The following is an 18,273-nucleotide window of genomic DNA, read 5'->3' on the forward strand; positions in this document are numbered from 1 at the left end:
AGCAGCAAGCTAACCTACTGATTGAAGCGTCTGACCCCTGGTGGTCAGTGCACGTCATAGCGAGCAGCCTTAGCATATCATTAGCATATTACACTTTGATTGGTTGAACAGATGACGGGCACTTAGCATATTAGACTTTTATTATATAGGAATATTCAAATTATTACTGCTGATACATAGGAAAGTTCTTTTTTTTTTAAATATATTTTATTGATACTTTACAGAGAGGAAGGGGGAGGGATAAAGAGTTAGAAACATCAATGGGAGAGAAACATCGATCAGCTGCCTCCTGCACACCTCCTACTGGGGATGTGCCCGCAACCAAGGTACATGCCCTTGACTGAAATCGAACCTGGGACCTTTCAGTCCGCAGGCTGACCCTCTATCCACTGAGCCAAACCGGTTTCGGCCATAGGAAAGTTCTTGATGTGTAAATATTGATCTAGTGCCCTGCACCAAAGGGTCACCTGGTGTTGTAGGGTCGATTCCCAGTAAGGGGTGTTTAGGAGGTAGCACATTATGTTTCTCACATCAATGTTTCTCTCTCTCTCCTCTCTAAAATAAATAAAAACATATTTTAAAAAATATTGGTCTAGTATCCAGACATTTTGCTGCACTCACCAATTATTGCTTTGGGTTTTCCAGGTGAACAATCATATCATCACAAATAATGGCAATTTGGTCTCTTCCCTTCCAATTTTTAAACCTCATGTTTGCTTTAGTTTCTTATTGCATTAATTGTAACTTCCACTACATTGTTGAAGAGTATAATGATTCATTTCTGACCGCATTGGTATATCATTCAAGATAGGTTAAGGTATGCTGCAGTCACAAACAATCTCAAAATCTAGTGGTTTAACACAATAAAAATGCATTCCTTGGGTCCTGGCTTGTTTGGCTCAGTGCATAGAGCACCAGCCTATGGGCTGAAGGGTCCCAGGTTCAATTCTGGGTGGAGGGAACATGCCTGGGTTGCGTTTTGATGGCGGGGTGGGTGGGGCAGGGAGAGGGGGAGAGTGCAGGAGGCAGCCAATCAATGATTCTCTCGTCATTTATGTTTCTATCTCTCTCCCTCTCCATTCCTCTCTGAAATCAATAAAAGTATTTTTTTAATGCATTTCTCACTTACACCCCATGTCCAATACAAGCCATAGAGCAGGGAGGAGTTCCTCAGTGTTGCTTCTCAGAGACTCAGGCGGATGGAAGTTCCATGCCTCCATGGACATGTGCTTCTACGATCGCCATGGCGGAAGGGGCAAGTGAATTATGGACTGGCTCTTGGAGCTTCTACTGTAAAGTAACTCACGTTCTGTCCACTGGCATTTCAAAGCAAGTTCCATGGCCAAGCCTAACTTCCATAGGGGTAGGGAAGTGTGATCCTACCATATGCCAGAAGGACCGTGGGAATCGGCCTAATGCCCCACCACTGCATATGATGTAAGTTACATCACATATGCTCCAAGTTTCTAGTAGATAATCCTTTATCAAGTTAAGGATTAAGTTCATGAGTTTGTTTAGATTTTGTTCAGTAAAGAGTTTGTCCATACCATGCATGAGTGTTAAATTTTACCAAATGATTTTATAGCCTCTGTTTGATGTGCAGATGTTATTTTTCTCCCTTGATTTGTTGCATTTATACATATTTTTCGCCCAGAACATTCTCCTCCACTGCCCTCTTCAAACACTTCAAAGCTCATTCGTTCATTCAGCAAATACTTATTTAGCAATACTGTGTGCCAGATGCTGTTCTAGGCTCTTGGGGTACACCAGTGAACAAAGCCAACAGAGGCCCTTGACCCCACCCTCTCCTCAAGCCTGCCCCGCCCCAATCCTGCCCCCCCACCGCCCCCACCCAGCGCTCCGCCCCTCCTACGCTGCGGCTTTAGGGGCCGGCAGAAGCCGAGCTGGGCGCTGATTGGTGGTTTATTCTAACAGCTAGAGGCTGAGCTCATCTGCAACCAATGGCTGGCTGCACCCGGCAAGAAGCCTGCACCCGGCTGGAGGGCGCAAAGCCGGGGTCCCGGTGCAAGATCACCCGCGGAGGTGAAGGGGCGGTGGTGGCGCCGTGGCCGCGCGGACCGAGCTCCTGGCTCGGGCAGGTACAGTGTTTGCCTGGCTCTTCACCATCCCTCCTTCCAGGCGAGGATGCCCCCTCTCCTCACACCCCAGCTCACCTTCCTCGGCCTGACCCCAGCGGGGTGGTGCCCCCAGCGGGGTGGTGCCCCCCGCGTGCCTGGAACTCAGGGGCTGGACGCGCCGCTTTCTGTGTGCAGGCCTCGTCCTGCGGCTCTGCCCTCCAGGCTCTGCCCCGCAGGACCGGCCTCAGGCCTCCGAGCTGCAAGTCCTGTCCCGGGTGGGGTGGCTGGACCGAGTCCCTCCCTCCACCTCCCGGCCTCAGCCTGGCCAGGGAGCAGCTCCTCGCTGGCCCCGGGATGTGGGTTTCCCTTCCCGCCCCACTCCCCATCCTGTTCTCTCCTCCCTTTCTCTACAGAGGCGGGCGTGCCTGGGATTGGGAGCTCAGGCCCTGCTCCTTCCCAGTGGGGCCCGAGAGCAAGGGCGCCCCTGTAGAGAGGGGCAGGGGCAGCTCTGCTGGCCTCTCTCCTAGCCCTTTCCGTGGCCACAGCCACTTCTCTGTCCCTTCGGCCACGTGTGTCCCACACGCTCAGAAAGGAGCTGCTGTCCGGTCTCTGGCCACGTGGGCTCCTGGCTTCAGAGACAGAGCCAGGAGAACAGCCATCCCCTCCCTAGGGCTGGGGAGGCCCTGCCCTCCTCCCTCTAACTCCATCCATCTGCCCCTCAGTCATTTTACTTGCCCACAGGCTTGAAGGCCTGGCTTTGTGCCCAGCTCTCTGCTGGGCTGTGTGGGAGATCCTTACCCCTGACCACACTGACCTCAGCACTAAGGGAAACAGAGCAGGGGCAGGCCATTCTGTCTGGAGCTGAATGGGGAGGAAAAGTGAGATTCCCGTGGGAGGAGCAGGAAGGGGAGAACAGGCAGGATGGAGGGAACCTTGTGAGGAATGGCCCCTGCCTCGGCTCAGAGTGTGGCCTCCGTTACGTTTACTGTGTGACAGACATGGGTTTGCTCCATGCCACATGAAGGCAGCTCTGGGTCACAGATACCTTCAGCTCTCGCCAGTGCTCAGCACCTAGTAAGTACTCAAGAAATACTCATTGAACGGAATTTGAATTGAAGGGAGGAGCCCCAAGCATGTTCTTACTCTATTACCACCACTTAGGAAAGATCTGGCTCCGTGAAAGGACTTGACCCACATTAGCTCTGATCCTCCAGCCCCCTCAGGTGTTAGTCTCTGAGTATTCAGGGGAGGAAACCAGAGTGCAAACGGGGTGTTGTTCCCAATTGGGTCCTCCCTCATGCATCTGTTCATTCCCAGGTTGCACCTGCAGGGCAGCAGCCATGAGCCTGGTGGCCTGCGAGTGTCCCCCTGGCCCTGGGCAGGAGCCTGAGCCCTGCTCACGAGCATCGTCCCAGGCCCGCATGTACCTGGAGCAGATTCGCAACCGGGTGGCTCCGGGGGCACCTGATGTGACCAAGCGCGACTACCTGGTGGATGCAGCCACGCAGATCCGGCTGGCCCTGGAGCGCGATGTCAGTGAGGACTACGAGGCAGCCTTCAACCACTACCAGAACAGCGTGGACGTCCTGCTGCGAGGCATGCACGGTCAGGGCTGGGCTGGGCTGGGCAGGGGCAGGGGCTGGTGAGGGAGGGCCAACATGGAGCTCGTCCCTTCATCGGTCTCTCTGTGCTGGGTGAACAGGGCCTGCAGGCCTCTCCGAAAGACACTAATAATAGCTCGTGTTTATCGAGCAGTTCCTACATGCCAGGGCCTGGTCCTAGGGCTTTGCCTGTATTAACTCATCTGAACCTCACGGTAGTAGAAGATACTATGTATGTTGTTGCAGGGAGCTCCAAGTACATAGGAACTATTTTTGTTCCTATTTTCCAAATGAGGAAACTGAGGCACGGGGCAATTACATGCTTGTGTGTAATGGGGTAGGCTGATGAGTGGACGATGGACAGTTACAGTCTCAAGTGTGAAGAGCAATGAGGAGGAAGTGAAGGGAGGGAAACTGAGTCCAGGCGCGGCCAGCATAGGGGATTTTCTAGAAGTCCAAACTCTAATCGGAGCACTGAAGAACAGTAGGTGCCTTGTCCAGCTGAAAGGTCGGGCAGAGCTCCTGAGAGAGAACAGCAAAGCCTGGAGGGGAGGGGAGGGGCCTGTTCAGGGCAAAGTAAGGCATTTCCAAGCTGGGGGAGAGGCTGGCCCTGAGGCCAGGGTGGGACCCGGGGGCCTTGGTGGCCAGGCTCGGGTAGAGTCGAGCCCTGATTCGTGCTTCCTGCCCTCCTGCTGACCAGACCCCTCCGTGCCTGGGCTTCAGGCCTGTCCAGCAAATTCCTTTGTCTTCCAATCCTGATCCCCGCTCTGGCCTTTTTCACACTGGGCACCAGAGAGGAAGGAAGCCGTGTTCTCCGGGAGCTTCTGCCTCCTCCTCTGAAAATGGACATGGACGCCCCACTCTGTCCCTTCCCAGGGTGTGACGGCGGCCAGCGAGGTGGTGGGAGCCAGCTGTCAAGTGCTATAGGCAGAGGGTGACCGCACTCCCAACCCCTCCTGCCATCTTCCCTCCTCCCCCCGCCCCCCGCCGGTCTCCCTCCCAGAGGGGGGCTCAGGAACAGACGTGAGGCCAGAATCTGCTGACCAGCCTCAGAACTAGGCACCCTGTCCTATGGAGGGCAGAGGGCAGGCAATGGGAGTTAGAACCACAGCCCTCCGAGGCCAGGGAGGGGAGCAGGGTGGGTCCTGGTAACCCCCTCCCCCCCACAGTCGACCCCAACAAGGAGCGATGTGAGGCTGTAAAGCTGAAAATTACCAAGTACCTGCGGCGGGCAGAGGAGATCTTCAACTGCCACCTGCAGCGGACCCTGGGCAGTGGAGCCAGCCCTGGCACGGTGAGGAGATGCTCCCCCACCCGTGGGCCAGCGGGCTGCAGGGCTGGGCTGGCAGTGGTGTGTGCCTTCCTCCAACCCTCCTTCGGCTTCCTCTCTCTCCCACACCCTCTACAGTTCATTCATTTCCCAACACGTAGTGAGTCATCTCCAGTCCAGTCTCTCGCCCTCACAGAGAACACACACATCTCCCACCCTCGCACACGGCTCATACACATGCTCGCATGTGCACACACTCCAAGGCTCCCGGGTCTGTTTGTGTTTGAATGGGCCCCAGTATTTGGAGCGGACACGAATACCGCTGTGTGCACATACACACACATGCATGCACAGATGTTCTCCCCGTATGGCTTTTCCTAACCAGGTGCACATGCAGAGGGGGTTGAAAATGCACACACACCTCTCATGCCCACAGGTGTGCACAGACATTCACACGCACCCCTCCTAGGCTCACTTTTCCCCAAATCAGGTGCCTGGGCCACGTGCCTTGGTCTTCAAGGCATGTTCCCTGGGATCCACATGTTCCCAGGTTATTTCCCCATCGCTGGGAGCATCTGCCTCCTGGAGATGCTTTCTAGGGTGGCTTCTGAAGCCTGAAGGACTCCCTGAGCCTGCGGGGTGGGGGTTGGGGGTTGAGAGTTGGGGGGCTGAGTGAAGAGGGCAGTATGCCCCGCCCCCCAAGTCAGGACCAGCTTCTCTGCTCAGCCTGTCCCTGTGCGGTGAGGTTGGACCGTACCCCATTCTTGCCCACTCCCTGTGCTCCCCGGCAGCTGTGCCCACTGCCAGGCGAGAAGCAGTAGCTGAGGAGGCCTGGGCCCTGAGCCTGTCTCACCTCCGCAGGGGTTCAGCAGCCTGAGGCTCCGGCCCATCCGCACACTGAGCTCTGCCCTGGAGCAGCTGAGGGGCTGCAGGGTGGTCGGGGTCATCGAGAAGGTGAGTAAGCAGGGCCCTGCGTGTGGGAGATGGTGTGTGCGATTGGGGTGACGGGTGGGCAGAGAACAGCCATGCTTAGTCCTTCAGAGGAGACTGGAAAGGGGGCAGGGTGTCCAGCGGTGTCCAGTGGCTCCCCCCTCCCCCAGCACACACCAGTCAGGTCCTGGAAAGGAGGCTGGGACCCTAAGAGGCAGCGCCTTTCCACAGCCCTCCAGCTCAGACGCAGGAAACTGCTCCCCCCGGGATTCTAGACAGAAGCCACAGGAGAGGCTGTGCCCGGGGCATCCTGCCACCCACACTGCTCACTCCCACTTCCCACAGGTCCCCACCCCGCATTCTCTCTGCACCCCAGGGCTGCAGCGGGATCTCCCACCAAGCACAGCCAAGAGGTTCCCGTGGCGGGAAGGTGCTCATCTCCAGAAACCTGTCCTCAGAGTGTCCCAAGTGGCCCGTGCATCATCCGGGGCTTGGCAGCTGTGCCCTCTCTCCTGGCCCCACCCTCCTCCTCACCCCTTCTGGGCCCTTTCCCTTCATGCAAGGCAGACAGGAGGATAGGAGCTGACATCCCAGCCCATACCTGGGACACTCAGAGCGGGGTCAGAAGGACAAAGAGTTGGGTCAGTTGAGGTTGGAGCTGTCGTCGTAAGAATCGTCCAAACCTGTACGAATTTTTATGGGTTTATTTGAGCCCCACTGATGACAATTGCGGGGAAGCGAAATCTCAATGGACTGAGAAAATGGCAGTTTTACCACGTATGTTGTACCTCCGAATTAAAGGGGAAGACCAAGGGGGGCGGTTACTTAAACTCCATTGGTGATAGATTAGGGAGGCGGGAGAGAGCAACTCAGGGAAATCTCTGGGGTTGGGTAGAAAGTAAAATGGATAGACACATACCTCTTTTACACTGGAGGCCACCGGACAGGTATTGAGTAACATTTACAGCACATAGAGAGCCTATTCCGGGAACAAGATACCATGAGGGGTTCTGTGGTCTCCTGATCCAGTGGGAGGTTGTTCCCTGGAGGGCCTGTAAAGGAGGTAACGCTGACATTTCAAAGGTATGTTATCTTAGATGCAAAAAGACAGGCTCACTTAAGGTAAAGACTGATGTTTGCCAAGGAAGCTACAGGCCTAGGATGTGCCGATCCTCCATGACGCTCCTTTAGTTAGGAAGCTTTATGCTCAGACCACCCTGTGTGGTTACTTTCGGTCCCTGAGCTTGTAAGGCCCGTCAGGCAAGCCTCCCCTGAGCTTGTCAGGTTTCATCCGCAGAGCCAGTGTTCGATCGCCCTCTGCCCCCACCACGGGCTACCGGAGTAGTCACTAAAGAAGCTCTTTCTCAAACTGGCTGTTTATCAGAATCACCGGGGGACCTCCCCCAAAATACAGGCGCCTGCCCCCCCCCCCCCCCCCCCGCCGCCGCAGGCCCTTTGAGTCAGAATTTCTGGGGTCGAGCCAGGTATCTGTAACTCAAACACTCACGGGGGATTTTGATGGGCCTGGAGCCACAGAGCAGAGGAGGCCAGTGTGCTTCCGCACACGCCAGAGGGTGAAGTCTGTCTGGGCAGCACACAGGCGGCCAAGGGCAGGTCCTTCACCTCTCAGCGCTCGCCGGTCAGTGGGGTGAGGATCCTCCCCGCACGGGGTGATGTGGGAACCAAAATGAGTTAATTTAGGGGAAAGGCCCGGCACATGCTAAAACACATGATGCGTGTTTGATGGCTCTAGGTGCGAGTGACAAACGCCAGTTGGAGGCTTCCCGTCCCCCAGCCTTGCTCCAGCTGCTACTCCCAGGTCCCTGGAATGGACCCCAGTATGTCAGCAAGGCCCAGCCAGGCTCCATCTGTGCAGTCCTGCCCTCCCGCCAACTAGTCCATGTGGCTTAGACCGGCTGGGGAGGTGACTGCCACGCCGTTTCCCCACATGGGATCCCACTGAGCCGCGGGTGCTGTGGAGAGTGGCGTTCCGGGTGAAATAAGTTTGGGAAATAGTGAGTGGATGTTACACTACTTTGTTTTTTAAATTACAGGAGTTTTAGGATGCAGATGGGCACCTGGAGTTGCCAAGAGGGAGGTCTATGACAGAATCCCCCTCGTTTGTTTAAGCCCTGGTCACCCCTGTGCAAAGCGTTTTCAGAGCCCAGGTTCTGAGTCTGTGCCTGTGGACAGCAGCCGTTCTGTCCTGAGATCGCCCTGCTTTCCTGTTTCACCCTTTCTTGGGCATTCAGCTTACCTACTCCACCTCCCTCCAGAGATCCTGCTTCCTTTTCCTGCGCCGTTCCCAAGCCAGGAACACCAATTTCCCCAAATTAGGAGAGGTGTTAGGGAGCCTCGGGCCAGGTCCCGGCCGCCAGGCCTGGATGTGCCTCACAGTGTCCCATTCCACAGCTCTGCCCAGGCAGATCCGGGCGGGAGAGCAGCGCTGGCCAGCAGCACAGAGCCAGGGAGGGCACAGGGCTGGCCCAGGAAGCCTGAGCATCCCCTGAGATGCCCAGTTGTCAGGGGAGAGGGTGTCTAGGGCTGAAGAGGTACTGGCAGGCATAGAGGGTGGCAGGGAATAGGGGTGGGTTGGTCAAGGACTAGGTAGGCAGTTGGCCAGAATACCCAGGCGTCTGCTCTCAGGGAGCCTGGAGGCCTGCGAGCCGTGTCCAGGATCCAGGCTCTGAGTCAAGGATGGGGAAGAAAAAGGTCACTCAAGTCACTTCTTGTTTTTTTGGCTCAAACACAGGGGTGTATTTAAAAAATTTATTAGTTACCAACATTGAAAAGTTGGCAGGTTTCATATAAACGTCCAGATATCCTGCTTCTCCTCAAAATCCAGAGATCTGGAAAGGCTGCCTCAGGGTCCCTTGAAGCAGCAGGGAGTGGAGGAAGGGCCGGCTGCTTTAAGGGACACCAGCCCTCTGCTTCGCTCCTGTCCCTGCCCTGCTCACGTGGCGCACATGCCCAGCCCCTGTGGACCTTGGATTTTGCAAACCTGTTTGCAACTTTGGGGCTTGTTAGCTCCATGAGAGATTCCTTCTGGGATTTTGATACGTTGGGCATTTTTACGGAAAGTGTTAATGTGTTTCAACAAAGAAACTGCAGCAGCTGCACCAGCCACATTTCAAGGGCTTGATACCCACACGTGGCTAATGGCTTCCACATTGGACGGTGCAGATGGAGTTTCCCTTCACGGCCAAAAGCTTCTCTGGGTAGTGCTGACTGTTAGTAGTTGTCTTACAGAGCGTGAAACTGGGGCCCACAGAGGCCACGTGACTAGAGGGTGCTGCGTCTCCCGTAGCAAGGAGCAAAAGAGGAAGGGGATTTTTTCGTTTGCTTGGTCTAATGGGAAAATGCCCTCTGCTACCCTTTTGAGATAACATGAAAGAGGAAGAAATTTAAAACAGAAACAATTCCCCACCATCCCACCGCACTCCAAGATAATTACTGCTAATGTTTTGGTCGAATTCTTTCCAGATCGGTAGGTTTTAATATACATATAGAGTTTAACCCACTTGTTTCAATGTCCTGATTAAGTTTTATTTCTCACTGCCCCAACCTTCCCTGCTGCTTTCTGGACTCTGTAAACGATAGGGTCCTGTCCAGGACGAGGTAGTAGGAAGTCCCACTTGGCAAGGGACAGTGGGGAATTATCTGGGTGTCAGCACTTGTGGGAAACTGTTCTCCTAAATGACCCCAGAGTTTTCTCTTTCAAACATTGCACAGATTTGGTCAGGGAGCTGGGGCCAGGCTGGGTTCCGTCTGTGGCTCTTGGAGGAGGAACCCCCTCACTCCTGCTGCACAAAGTCCACCGCCTTCATTTCCCTGGTGATGGGGACACTGGGGCCCAGAGGGGAAGGCACGGGCCAGAGTGAGCTGGTTGTGCCCCCACTTGCAGTTACTCTCCAGGGCTCCAGGACCAGCCTGCCTGGATTCAAGTCCTGGCTCTACCCCTTTTTAGGAGTGGGATCGTGGGCAACATAACCTCTCTGAACCTTCATTTCTTTTTTTTTTTAAAAAAAATTTTTATTGATTTCAGAGAGGAAGGAAAAGGGAGAGATAGAAACATCAATGATGAGAGAGAATCATTGATCGGCTGCCTCCTGCACGACCCTACTGGGGATGGAGCCCACAACCCAGGCATGTGCCCTGATTCGGAATCGAGCCATGACCTCCTGGTTCATAGGTCAATGCTCAATCACTGAGCAACACAGGCCTGGCTGAACCTCAATTTCTTCATCAATAAAATGGGTTACCAATAACTCTCACCAAGTAGGGCTGTGGGACTAAATCATATAAAGCATTTAGCACAGAGTAAGTGCTCCCTAGCCAGTGGGGCTTCTTAATCATCATCATCATCATCATCATCATCATCACTACAGATTATCGAGGGCGTGTTTGTGGCAGGCACAGGTTGGTGCTCTACTTGAGTTGTCTGCTTTATAGAATCCTAATGACCTCCAGATGGGGTACTGCTATGACCCCAACTTGCAGTTAAGAAAACAAGGTTCAGAGAGGTGATGAGTCTTGGCAAATGTGATAACTGGCATGCTCACGGCCTTTACATTCACAAATGGCATCAACCAAACCAGTGATGAGGGAAGGGGGGCATTTGCAATCACTCTTTGGTAGGTGAGAAAACCAACTCACTTGCCCAAGATCTAAGCCCAGTTCCCACCCGAGGCTTCAGGCTTCACTGCCCAGTGGTCTGGCCTGAGGGCCGGGCTCCATCCACCACCACAGGGAGTGTCTGCAAGGAGTCACAACCTCACCAAGTGGTCCTGCCCCCGCATGCCCCTAATCTGGGCCATTTTCTGTCCCCCCCCCCCGACATGCTCGTCATGCCCTCTCCTGTGCCTGGGGTCCACCCTACCCACCATGAGAAGAGGCAAGGACCCAACTTGCTACAATGCCCTGCCTCTGAACAAAACCAACGGGAGAAGGAGTGGGCGGCTCTCCGAAGACGGCCTGCAGAGAGAACTATTTAAAAGAAGGGTGGGCGTCAGGGGCAGAGACCTGAGAGAGCACTCCCAGCTCAGGCACTTGGGCACGGCTTGGCCCATTGGTGGCCTGGACCACACTCTCAGAGCCTCAGCTTTTCACCTGTAAAATGGAAGATCAGAGGACGTAACTGGCTCTGAGGTCGTTTCCATCCATGACACCCTTGGACCCCGCAGGCTGGGCCACTCACCATGGATGTGTGCTCTGGAAATAGAGCTGGACAGTGGGGTTCCTGTCCCCTGGGGCTCACAGTGCAGGGGAGAGATAGGAAATTAGACACTGTGATAAGGTTCCCTTATGGGTGAGCTTGGAGAGCACCTGAGGGCCGGGAAGGCTTCCTGGAGGCAGCGGCACATGAGCTAAGACCTGCAGGTCTAAGAAGGGTGGACGAGCAGGACAGGATTGATGTCAGTTTTTGGGCCTGCCTTCTCTGCCCTGCCTCCAGAGTGAGTCAGCCTTAGTGGAGGAACCTGGGGGCTGGGATTAGGGCCATGGAGCCCCGGGAACTAGCATGTCCTTGACCAATGCCTCCTGGACCTTGGCAGGTGCAGCTGGTCCAGGACCCAGCGACTGGAGGGACCTTCGTGGTGAAGGCAGGTGCCACCCAGCCCCCTCCATTCTGCATTCCCCTTGGGACTTTCTCAGAGCTCTTAGACCCCACTACCCTCTAGGGAACCCCCTACTCAGAACCTCTATATGAAGTCCATGCTCCCTCCAAATCTGAAGGCCACTTGTCCTGCCCTGAGCATGCCCGGGCCCTCCAGACACATGCACTTCACTGCCTCCTCCCTGGCCCGGAAGGTGGAGGACCTGGGTGGCTTAGGGAAGACAGGCGTGAGGGCCAGGGCAGGAAGTGGGGGAGCAGTTGCTTCTCAGGGTGGCTCCCACCCCTCGTCCGGTTGCCACTGAAGCTGGGGCTCTGACGTCCCCTCACAGAGCAGCCTCTGGCCTGCCCCCTCCCCAGAGCCTGTCCAGGTGTCACATGGCGAGCCAGGAGCGGCTGACCATCATCCCGCACGGTGTCCCCTACATGACCAAGCTGCTGCGGTACTTCGTCAGTGAGGACTCCATCTTCCTGCACCTGGAGCATGTGCAAGGTGAGGGGCCTTGGGGAGGTGTCCCCTTGCGTTCCCTTAAAATGCCAAAACCGAGGGAGGGGTAACTTGCACCAGGTGTGCAGCGCAGACCAGGGCCCGGCTTGCTGGAGGGTGATGACCGGGTCAGGCTGTGTGGGCCTCAGAGGGGCAGGGCCGGCCTGGGGAGGATGTTCACGTAGGGCTGGCGAGAGGACATTTATGCAGATGTCCCCTTTGTCACCATTTCCTCCAGTCGTGGCTCTCTTCCTTTTTCTAGTCTGGCCCATCCCTCGGAGTGCCGTGTGGGATGGTGGAATGGTGGGATGGTGGTTCTGAGCTTAAGGACAGGAGCTGGTCATGATATTTATTGATCTCCTGTTAGGGTGATGAGATTTTTTTTAAATATATTTTTATTGCCAAGACCGGTTTGGCTCAGTGGATAGAGCGTCGGCCTGCGGACTGAAGAGTCCCAGGTTTGATTCTGGTCAAGGGCATGTACCTTGGTTGCGGGCACATCCCCAGTGGGAGGTGTGTGGGAGGCAGCTGATCAATGTTTCTCTCTCATCGATGTTTCTGGCTCTCTATCCCTCTCCCTTCCTCTCTGTAAAATATCAATAAAATATATTTAAAAAATATATTTTTTTTTTATTGATTTCACAGAGGAAGGGAGAGAGAGAGAGAGAGAGAGAGAGAGAGAGAGAGAAACATTGATGATGAGAGACAATCATTGGTTGGCTGCCTCCTGCACGCCCCCTACTGGGGATCGAACCCACAACCGAGCATGTGCCTTTGACGGGAATCGAACCTGGGACCCTTCAGTCCACAGGCTGACGCTCTCTCCACTGAGCCAAACCGGCTAGGGCAGGTGATGAGATTTTTTTAATGAGGTGCACGTTCTAGATCATGACATAGAGTCATCACAGGTCCATGCCTGGCCTTTTATTTTACTAACTTACATTTCATTGTATTATTCTCCCTAAAATTTTTTAAAAACATGTATGTATAAAATACGTTGAACGCTGGTAAACCAACACCAAAACCAAGGACGTTAACGATAACTTACATTTCCGTAGGGGGTAAGCACCTATTTTGTGCCAGATTGGGAGGCTGGTCCTCTTTAGGTGAGTGACAGGAAGGAGAGGTCATTGTAGGTTCAGGCTCCGGGAGGGAGGAGCAGAGGCCGCAGGGTGGGACCGGGACCTGGTGTCCATGCTCTTCTTCTCCCATCCCCATGCTCGCCGCTCCCGCTGCCTGGCCCAGGAGGCACGCTCTGGTCCCACCTGCGCTCCCAGGCACGCCCCCAACAGTCTGGGCCCAGGTCTGGCTCCAGCCTGGAGAGGATGAAGGCTCAGCTCAACTCCCGCCTCAGCATCCGGACCCCAACGCTGCTGCCCCCTGGCCACACCCGCCTGCAGGACAGAGTGCCCCTGGAGTCTCCTTGGACTTGCCGGAGCCTTGCCCCAGCAAGGGAGGTCCCACCCATCAGACCCCAGAGAGAGGCTGAAGGTGCACCCTCAGCCAGGACCAGCACTTCCTGCTCCTCGGACATTCCGAAGGCTCCCGGTGGCTGCCTGCACCTCCAGTCCCGCAGAGAACCTGGCCAGAACTCAGACACTGGGTCCCCTTGGGGGCTCTCTTGGGTTCGCGAGGGGGCAGGCCGGGTGCTGGGGGGCTGTAGCCGCAGCAGAGGTCAGAGCTGCCCCTCAGCGGACAAGGCCAGCCAGGGGTCTGGCGGGGGCACCTGGAGTGTGAGGGAAGAGCAGGTCAAGCAGTGGGCGGCTGAGATGCTGGTGGCCCTGGAGGCGCTGCACGAGCAGGGGGTGCTGTGCCGGGACCTCAATCCCCGGAACCTACTCCTGGACCAAGCAGGTAGGTGCCCAGGCCTGGGGGGAGGGGAGTACAGTGGGGGGTCCCCAAAGCCTCAAGATGGAGGAAAGTGCCACAAATTCAAGGGAATGGTGGAGGTTATCTGCTTCCCCCAGCCTTTTTTTTTTTTAATATATTTGTCTTGATTTCAGAGAGGGAGAGAGAGAGAGAGAACATCAGTAATGAGAGGGAATCATTGATCAGCTGTCTCCTGCACACCCCATACAGGGGATCGACCCCACAACCCAGGCATGTGCCCTGACTGGGAATTAAACCGTGACCTCCTGATTCGTAGGTGGACGCTCAACCACTTGAGCCACACCAGCCAGTCCCCTCTCTGCCCCGCCCCCCCCCCCCCAAGTCTCCAAGGATGAGTCTGGAAATAAGCCCCTTAGGGCCCAGGAGTCCAGGGCAGCAGCTCCTATGAATACCCGGTTGTCTCTGGGCCTCAAAGCTGCATGCCCCTAGGGAGGCCATGCTTAGTGAGACCAGTGGCTCCTGCCTTGTGTTGGGGGATGTCCTGGAGTCCCCTCCCCCAGGCCAGCTGCTCAGCAATGACTAATCGTATTTTCTGTCCCCATTCCATCCCTGCACACACTGGACGGGAAGGTCACATTCGGCTCACGTACTTTGGCCAGTGGTCAGAGGTGGAGCCCCAGTGCTGCAGGGAGGCTGTGGACAACCTCTACAGTGCCCCAGGCAAGGAGGGAGGGGGCCAGGGCCCTGGACCTCGATGCCTTTGTGTGGGTGAACCTGGGGGGGGGGGGGGGGCGGCGGTGCTGAGGGTGACAGAGGGGATGGGCCGTGTCTGGGTAGGATGAATAGAGGGGAGACCCACCTTCTTGGGGAAGGTGGGGACATTTGTGTTCTTGCTCCCGCAGAGGTGGGTGGGATTTCTGAGCTGACTGAAGCCTGTGACTGGTGGAGCTTTGGGTCTCTACTGTATGAACTGCTGACTGGAACGGTGAGTGGCGGGGCAGGGTGTGGGGCCCTTGTGGGGGTCACTGAGGACAGGATGGCCTGGGCTTAATACAACCAGCCCATGTGGGACTCAGGCTGCCTGGTGCTCCAGAACCTGGCCCTGGGACTAGGTGTCCTGCCAGCACAGCTGCCCCTCCCCAGGTCACCCCCACAGGCCATGAGAGACGCAGGGAGCCACTGCCACCCAGGCCATGGGCACACTTCGTTACCGCCCCCCTCCCCCATACTAGTGGCTGTAGCTGGTGAGACTGCCAACTTCAGTGGGTGAGAGCTAAGTTGGGGTGGTCAGGGCAGGTTTCTGGAAGAGTGCACCTGGGCCCAGGTCTGGAGGCAGGGTGCAATTGGACAGCCCTTCTTCCCTGAAAGGCGCTGGCTCACCCCCTCAGCCGCCTCCCACTGCTCACTTCCCACCCCCGACAGCCTCCTGGGTTGTAACCCCCAGACTTTGGCTGAAGAACAGGAGAGAGAGCCTCCTGGATGCAGGCCAGCCACTGTCCGTCCAGCCTGGGTCAGCCAAGAGCTCAAAGTTTCCCCGGCAAACACCCTTGCTCAGGATGGCAGCTTCTGCCCTCTGTCCACCCCGATGAGCTCAGCTCTGCACCTGGGGCTGGTGAGGTCAGACGGCAAGGGAAAGGCCGAACCGCCTTTAAGCAGGAAATAGCCAGAGAGAATGCAGTGTGACCTGAAGCCCAGATCTGACCAGTTCACCGTGGCTGCCTCCTGCTTTTGTCCCGTAGCCCAGGGCCTCAGAGCCCTGGCTGCAAACAGAGCTGTTCTCCCCTCTCAGCCTCCCACCACCTCTCTAGCCTGAGCTTCTGGCCTTCCTCCTGGTCGCTTCTTGCAGCTCATCCTGACCTCCAGACAGACCTCCTTGCTCTCCACAGCTGCACCCTGCTGGAGTCCAGAGAGGCCCTGCCTTCCCCCACCACAGCCCTGCCTTGGCCCGCTGCCAAATGAGTGGCCCATGGAGGGTTTTTGTTTTGTTTTGTTTTTTCTGTATGAAGACAAGTTCCAATACTCATCCTGAAATGCCTGTCCAGATTGCAGCCCAAGAGCAATGCATTGAGCAAGCTTAGAGCCAGAGGGACCTGGGTTCAAACCCTACCCTCAGCATCAGTCCCTTCACCTCTCAGCTGCTTTTGTCTCTCCAGTGCCATACTTGTATTTACTCAGAGTGGTTGTGGGAGTGTGTTGAATGGCTGTCAGGCATCTAACGCCATCTGGCGTACAGTAGATCCAAAGCAGATCCAATGGTCTGCATTGTCATCATCATCCCATGGAATGTGACACAGGGAAAAGTAAAATCCTGGCTGCCGCTGGGTGTATAGACTTTCCAGGGGTTGACTCCTGAGGCCCCTCCCTGTGTCTTCCCAGGCCCTATCCCAGAGCCACCCCTCAGGAATCCAGCCCCACACCCAGCTCCAGCTGCCTGAGTGGCTCAGTCGCCCAGCAGCCTCCCTGCTGACTGAGGTGAGGTCAGCCGGCCCAGCGGAGGCGGCCCCTTGGCCTGAGGGTGGGTGCTGGGAGGGCAGAACCCTGTGTGTGAACAAGCATGCTGCTACTGGATGGCTGATGTGGGTGCAGGAGGTTACAAAGTTCTCTATATGTTGGTGGCCAAATACCACCAGTGTTCCCCAGGGTAAAACTGGGGGTTCTATGGGCTGGGCTGGCAGGGAGTGAGCCCCGGGGCCATGGTGACAAGTCCCTGGCAGTCAGCCCACACCTCAGCAATGGGGCTGGGAAGGCCTGCCAGGCGCTGACTGGGCCTTTCTCCACAGCTACTACAGTTCGATGCCAGCAGGCGCCTGGGAACTGGAGGGGGCGGTGTCAACAGACTCAAGACCCACCCCTTTTTCAGTACCATCCAGTGGAGCAAACTGGTGGGGTAAGAGGGGGTGGAGTGGGCGATGGAAGCAGCTGGACTGGTCTGGATCTCCTCTCTTCTCTTCGCCTGTCATCCTGTCACTCTGAGCTGACCCTAATCCTGTCACTCTAATCAGTGGCCCCTGCAAAGAATGCGGGTCAGCCGCTCTTCCTGCTCTGCTCTGCTCCCTCCTGTGGGCCTCAGAAGCCATCATCGCTGCTGCCCAGGAGGGGCTTAGGGAGTCTCTCGGCCAGCTCTTGGAGGAACCCTTTCTAGTCACTGCTGATGGGAAGGGACAGGAGAGAGCTCACCCTGCTAGGTGGCTTGGGCCCCTCCATCCACCCATCAGTCAACAGAGACCTGTTGAGCGCACACCCTGAGCCTTGAACACGGACCTACCCCGTTAAAAGGGTGCCTTCTGTCACATTAGCTCCGAAGTACTGACCACATGCTGAGCTAACCTTGAGGTTTTGTGATTCGCTACCTGCCGTGTTGTGCCCTACTTGGGACATCTCTGGAGACTTATCTCAGGATACTGGTCCACTGGCTTAGTGGACTCAAATTAGGGCTGCCCTGGCTGATACCTTAGCCACGTAAATAGTGGCCTCTTCTATCAGACTCCTCCTGCAGGGGGTGGGGAGGCCGGGGGCGCAGGGAAGACGTCTGTAGTGAGCAGGCAGTGAGGTGGGGAACAGGGTGATCCACTCCCCCTCCTGACCATGCCCCTGTCTTGCAGTTTCAGACTCTGAAGAGCAAAAGGAAGAGGGGCGTGGGGGAGGAAACAGGGATTAGGAGGAGGGGAGAGGGCACCTTTGCCAATTAGAGCAATTTTGGAAGCAGAGTAAGATCTCCCCTCCCCAGCTAGCCCACCGGGGTGGAGAGAAAGGGGAGCCTGCCCCACGGGTCTGAGACCACAGTTCAGCCTCCAGGCGGAAGCTGCCAAGCTGGACCCATTAGGATTCCCTTCTCAGGCATTGGTCCTGTTTACCATTTTGCATTTTAGTCTTAGGGTCCACTCAATTCATTGCCTACTGTGACTTCATCCCCCTTTGAAATGAATCACAATACAGAGAATGATTGCCCAAGCTTAGCCAGAAGCAAGATGTTTCTGGTCTCTGAAGAACTGGGATAAGTAGTTACCCCAAATACAATCCCCTCCTCAGGTTTGGGGGCTTTTTCCTCTCAGGACTCATCCTGTCACTGGGGTGTGGCAACTAAAACTTTCACCAGACCTCTGCCCCCAACCCCTTGCCTTGTGTCTGCAACACCACCAGGTGGCGCCCTTGACACTCATCTCCATTCTGTGAGGGAGGCTGGAGTGACTTGGGCAGAGGACATGGGGAAGCATAGCCTGGTATGGTCCTGGTTTCTCTGGGGCTTGTCCATACCCTCTTGCCCCCAATAAAGCCTGATGTTGCCTGTGGTGTTCTTGCCTCATTAATGCAAGGAGAGCTACCCTGTCGGGACAAGATTGGAAGGCTCCCCCAAAGAAGCTCCATGATAGTCAGCAGTGAGCCTGCAGTCCACTAGGAAGCAGGAAGCAGGGCTGGTGGTAGACCCACCCGCATGTCAGCCTGTGCCCTGCAGAGCAGCATTGAGC

The 18,273-nt window shown here is 56.0% G+C and overlaps 1 protein-coding gene across 4 annotated transcripts; it reads left to right on the forward strand.

Annotated features, from left to right (window-relative positions):
- The first annotated feature begins 1,933 nt into the window (after window positions 1-1,933).
- Window positions 1,934-18,096, forward strand: RPS6KL1 (ribosomal protein S6 kinase like 1). 4 transcript variants are annotated; one of them, XM_080688141.1, is made up of 11 exons: window positions 1,977-2,099; window positions 3,396-3,683; window positions 4,849-4,973; window positions 5,811-5,903; window positions 11,432-11,479; window positions 11,851-11,983; window positions 13,223-13,831; window positions 14,438-14,527; window positions 14,710-14,792; window positions 16,184-16,279; window positions 16,588-18,096. In XM_080688141.1, exons 2-11 carry the CDS (start codon window positions 3,419-3,421, stop codon window positions 16,696-16,698), a joined length of 1,653 nt encoding a protein of 550 aa, XP_080544267.1. In that variant the 5' UTR covers window positions 1,977-2,099; window positions 3,396-3,418; the 3' UTR covers window positions 16,699-18,096. The 4 variants fall into 4 exon arrangements, with proteins under 4 accessions (XP_080544270.1, XP_080544267.1, XP_080544269.1 ...); XM_080688143.1 differs by lacking the exon at window positions 16,184-16,279; XM_080688142.1 differs by lacking the exon at window positions 11,432-11,479.
- Window positions 18,097-18,273: the final 177 nt, after the last annotated feature.

Source organism: Plecotus auritus (assembly GCF_963455305.1).
Source record: "Plecotus auritus genome assembly, chromosome: 1".
Lineage (NCBI taxonomy): Eukaryota > Metazoa > Chordata > Mammalia > Chiroptera > Vespertilionidae > Plecotus > Plecotus auritus.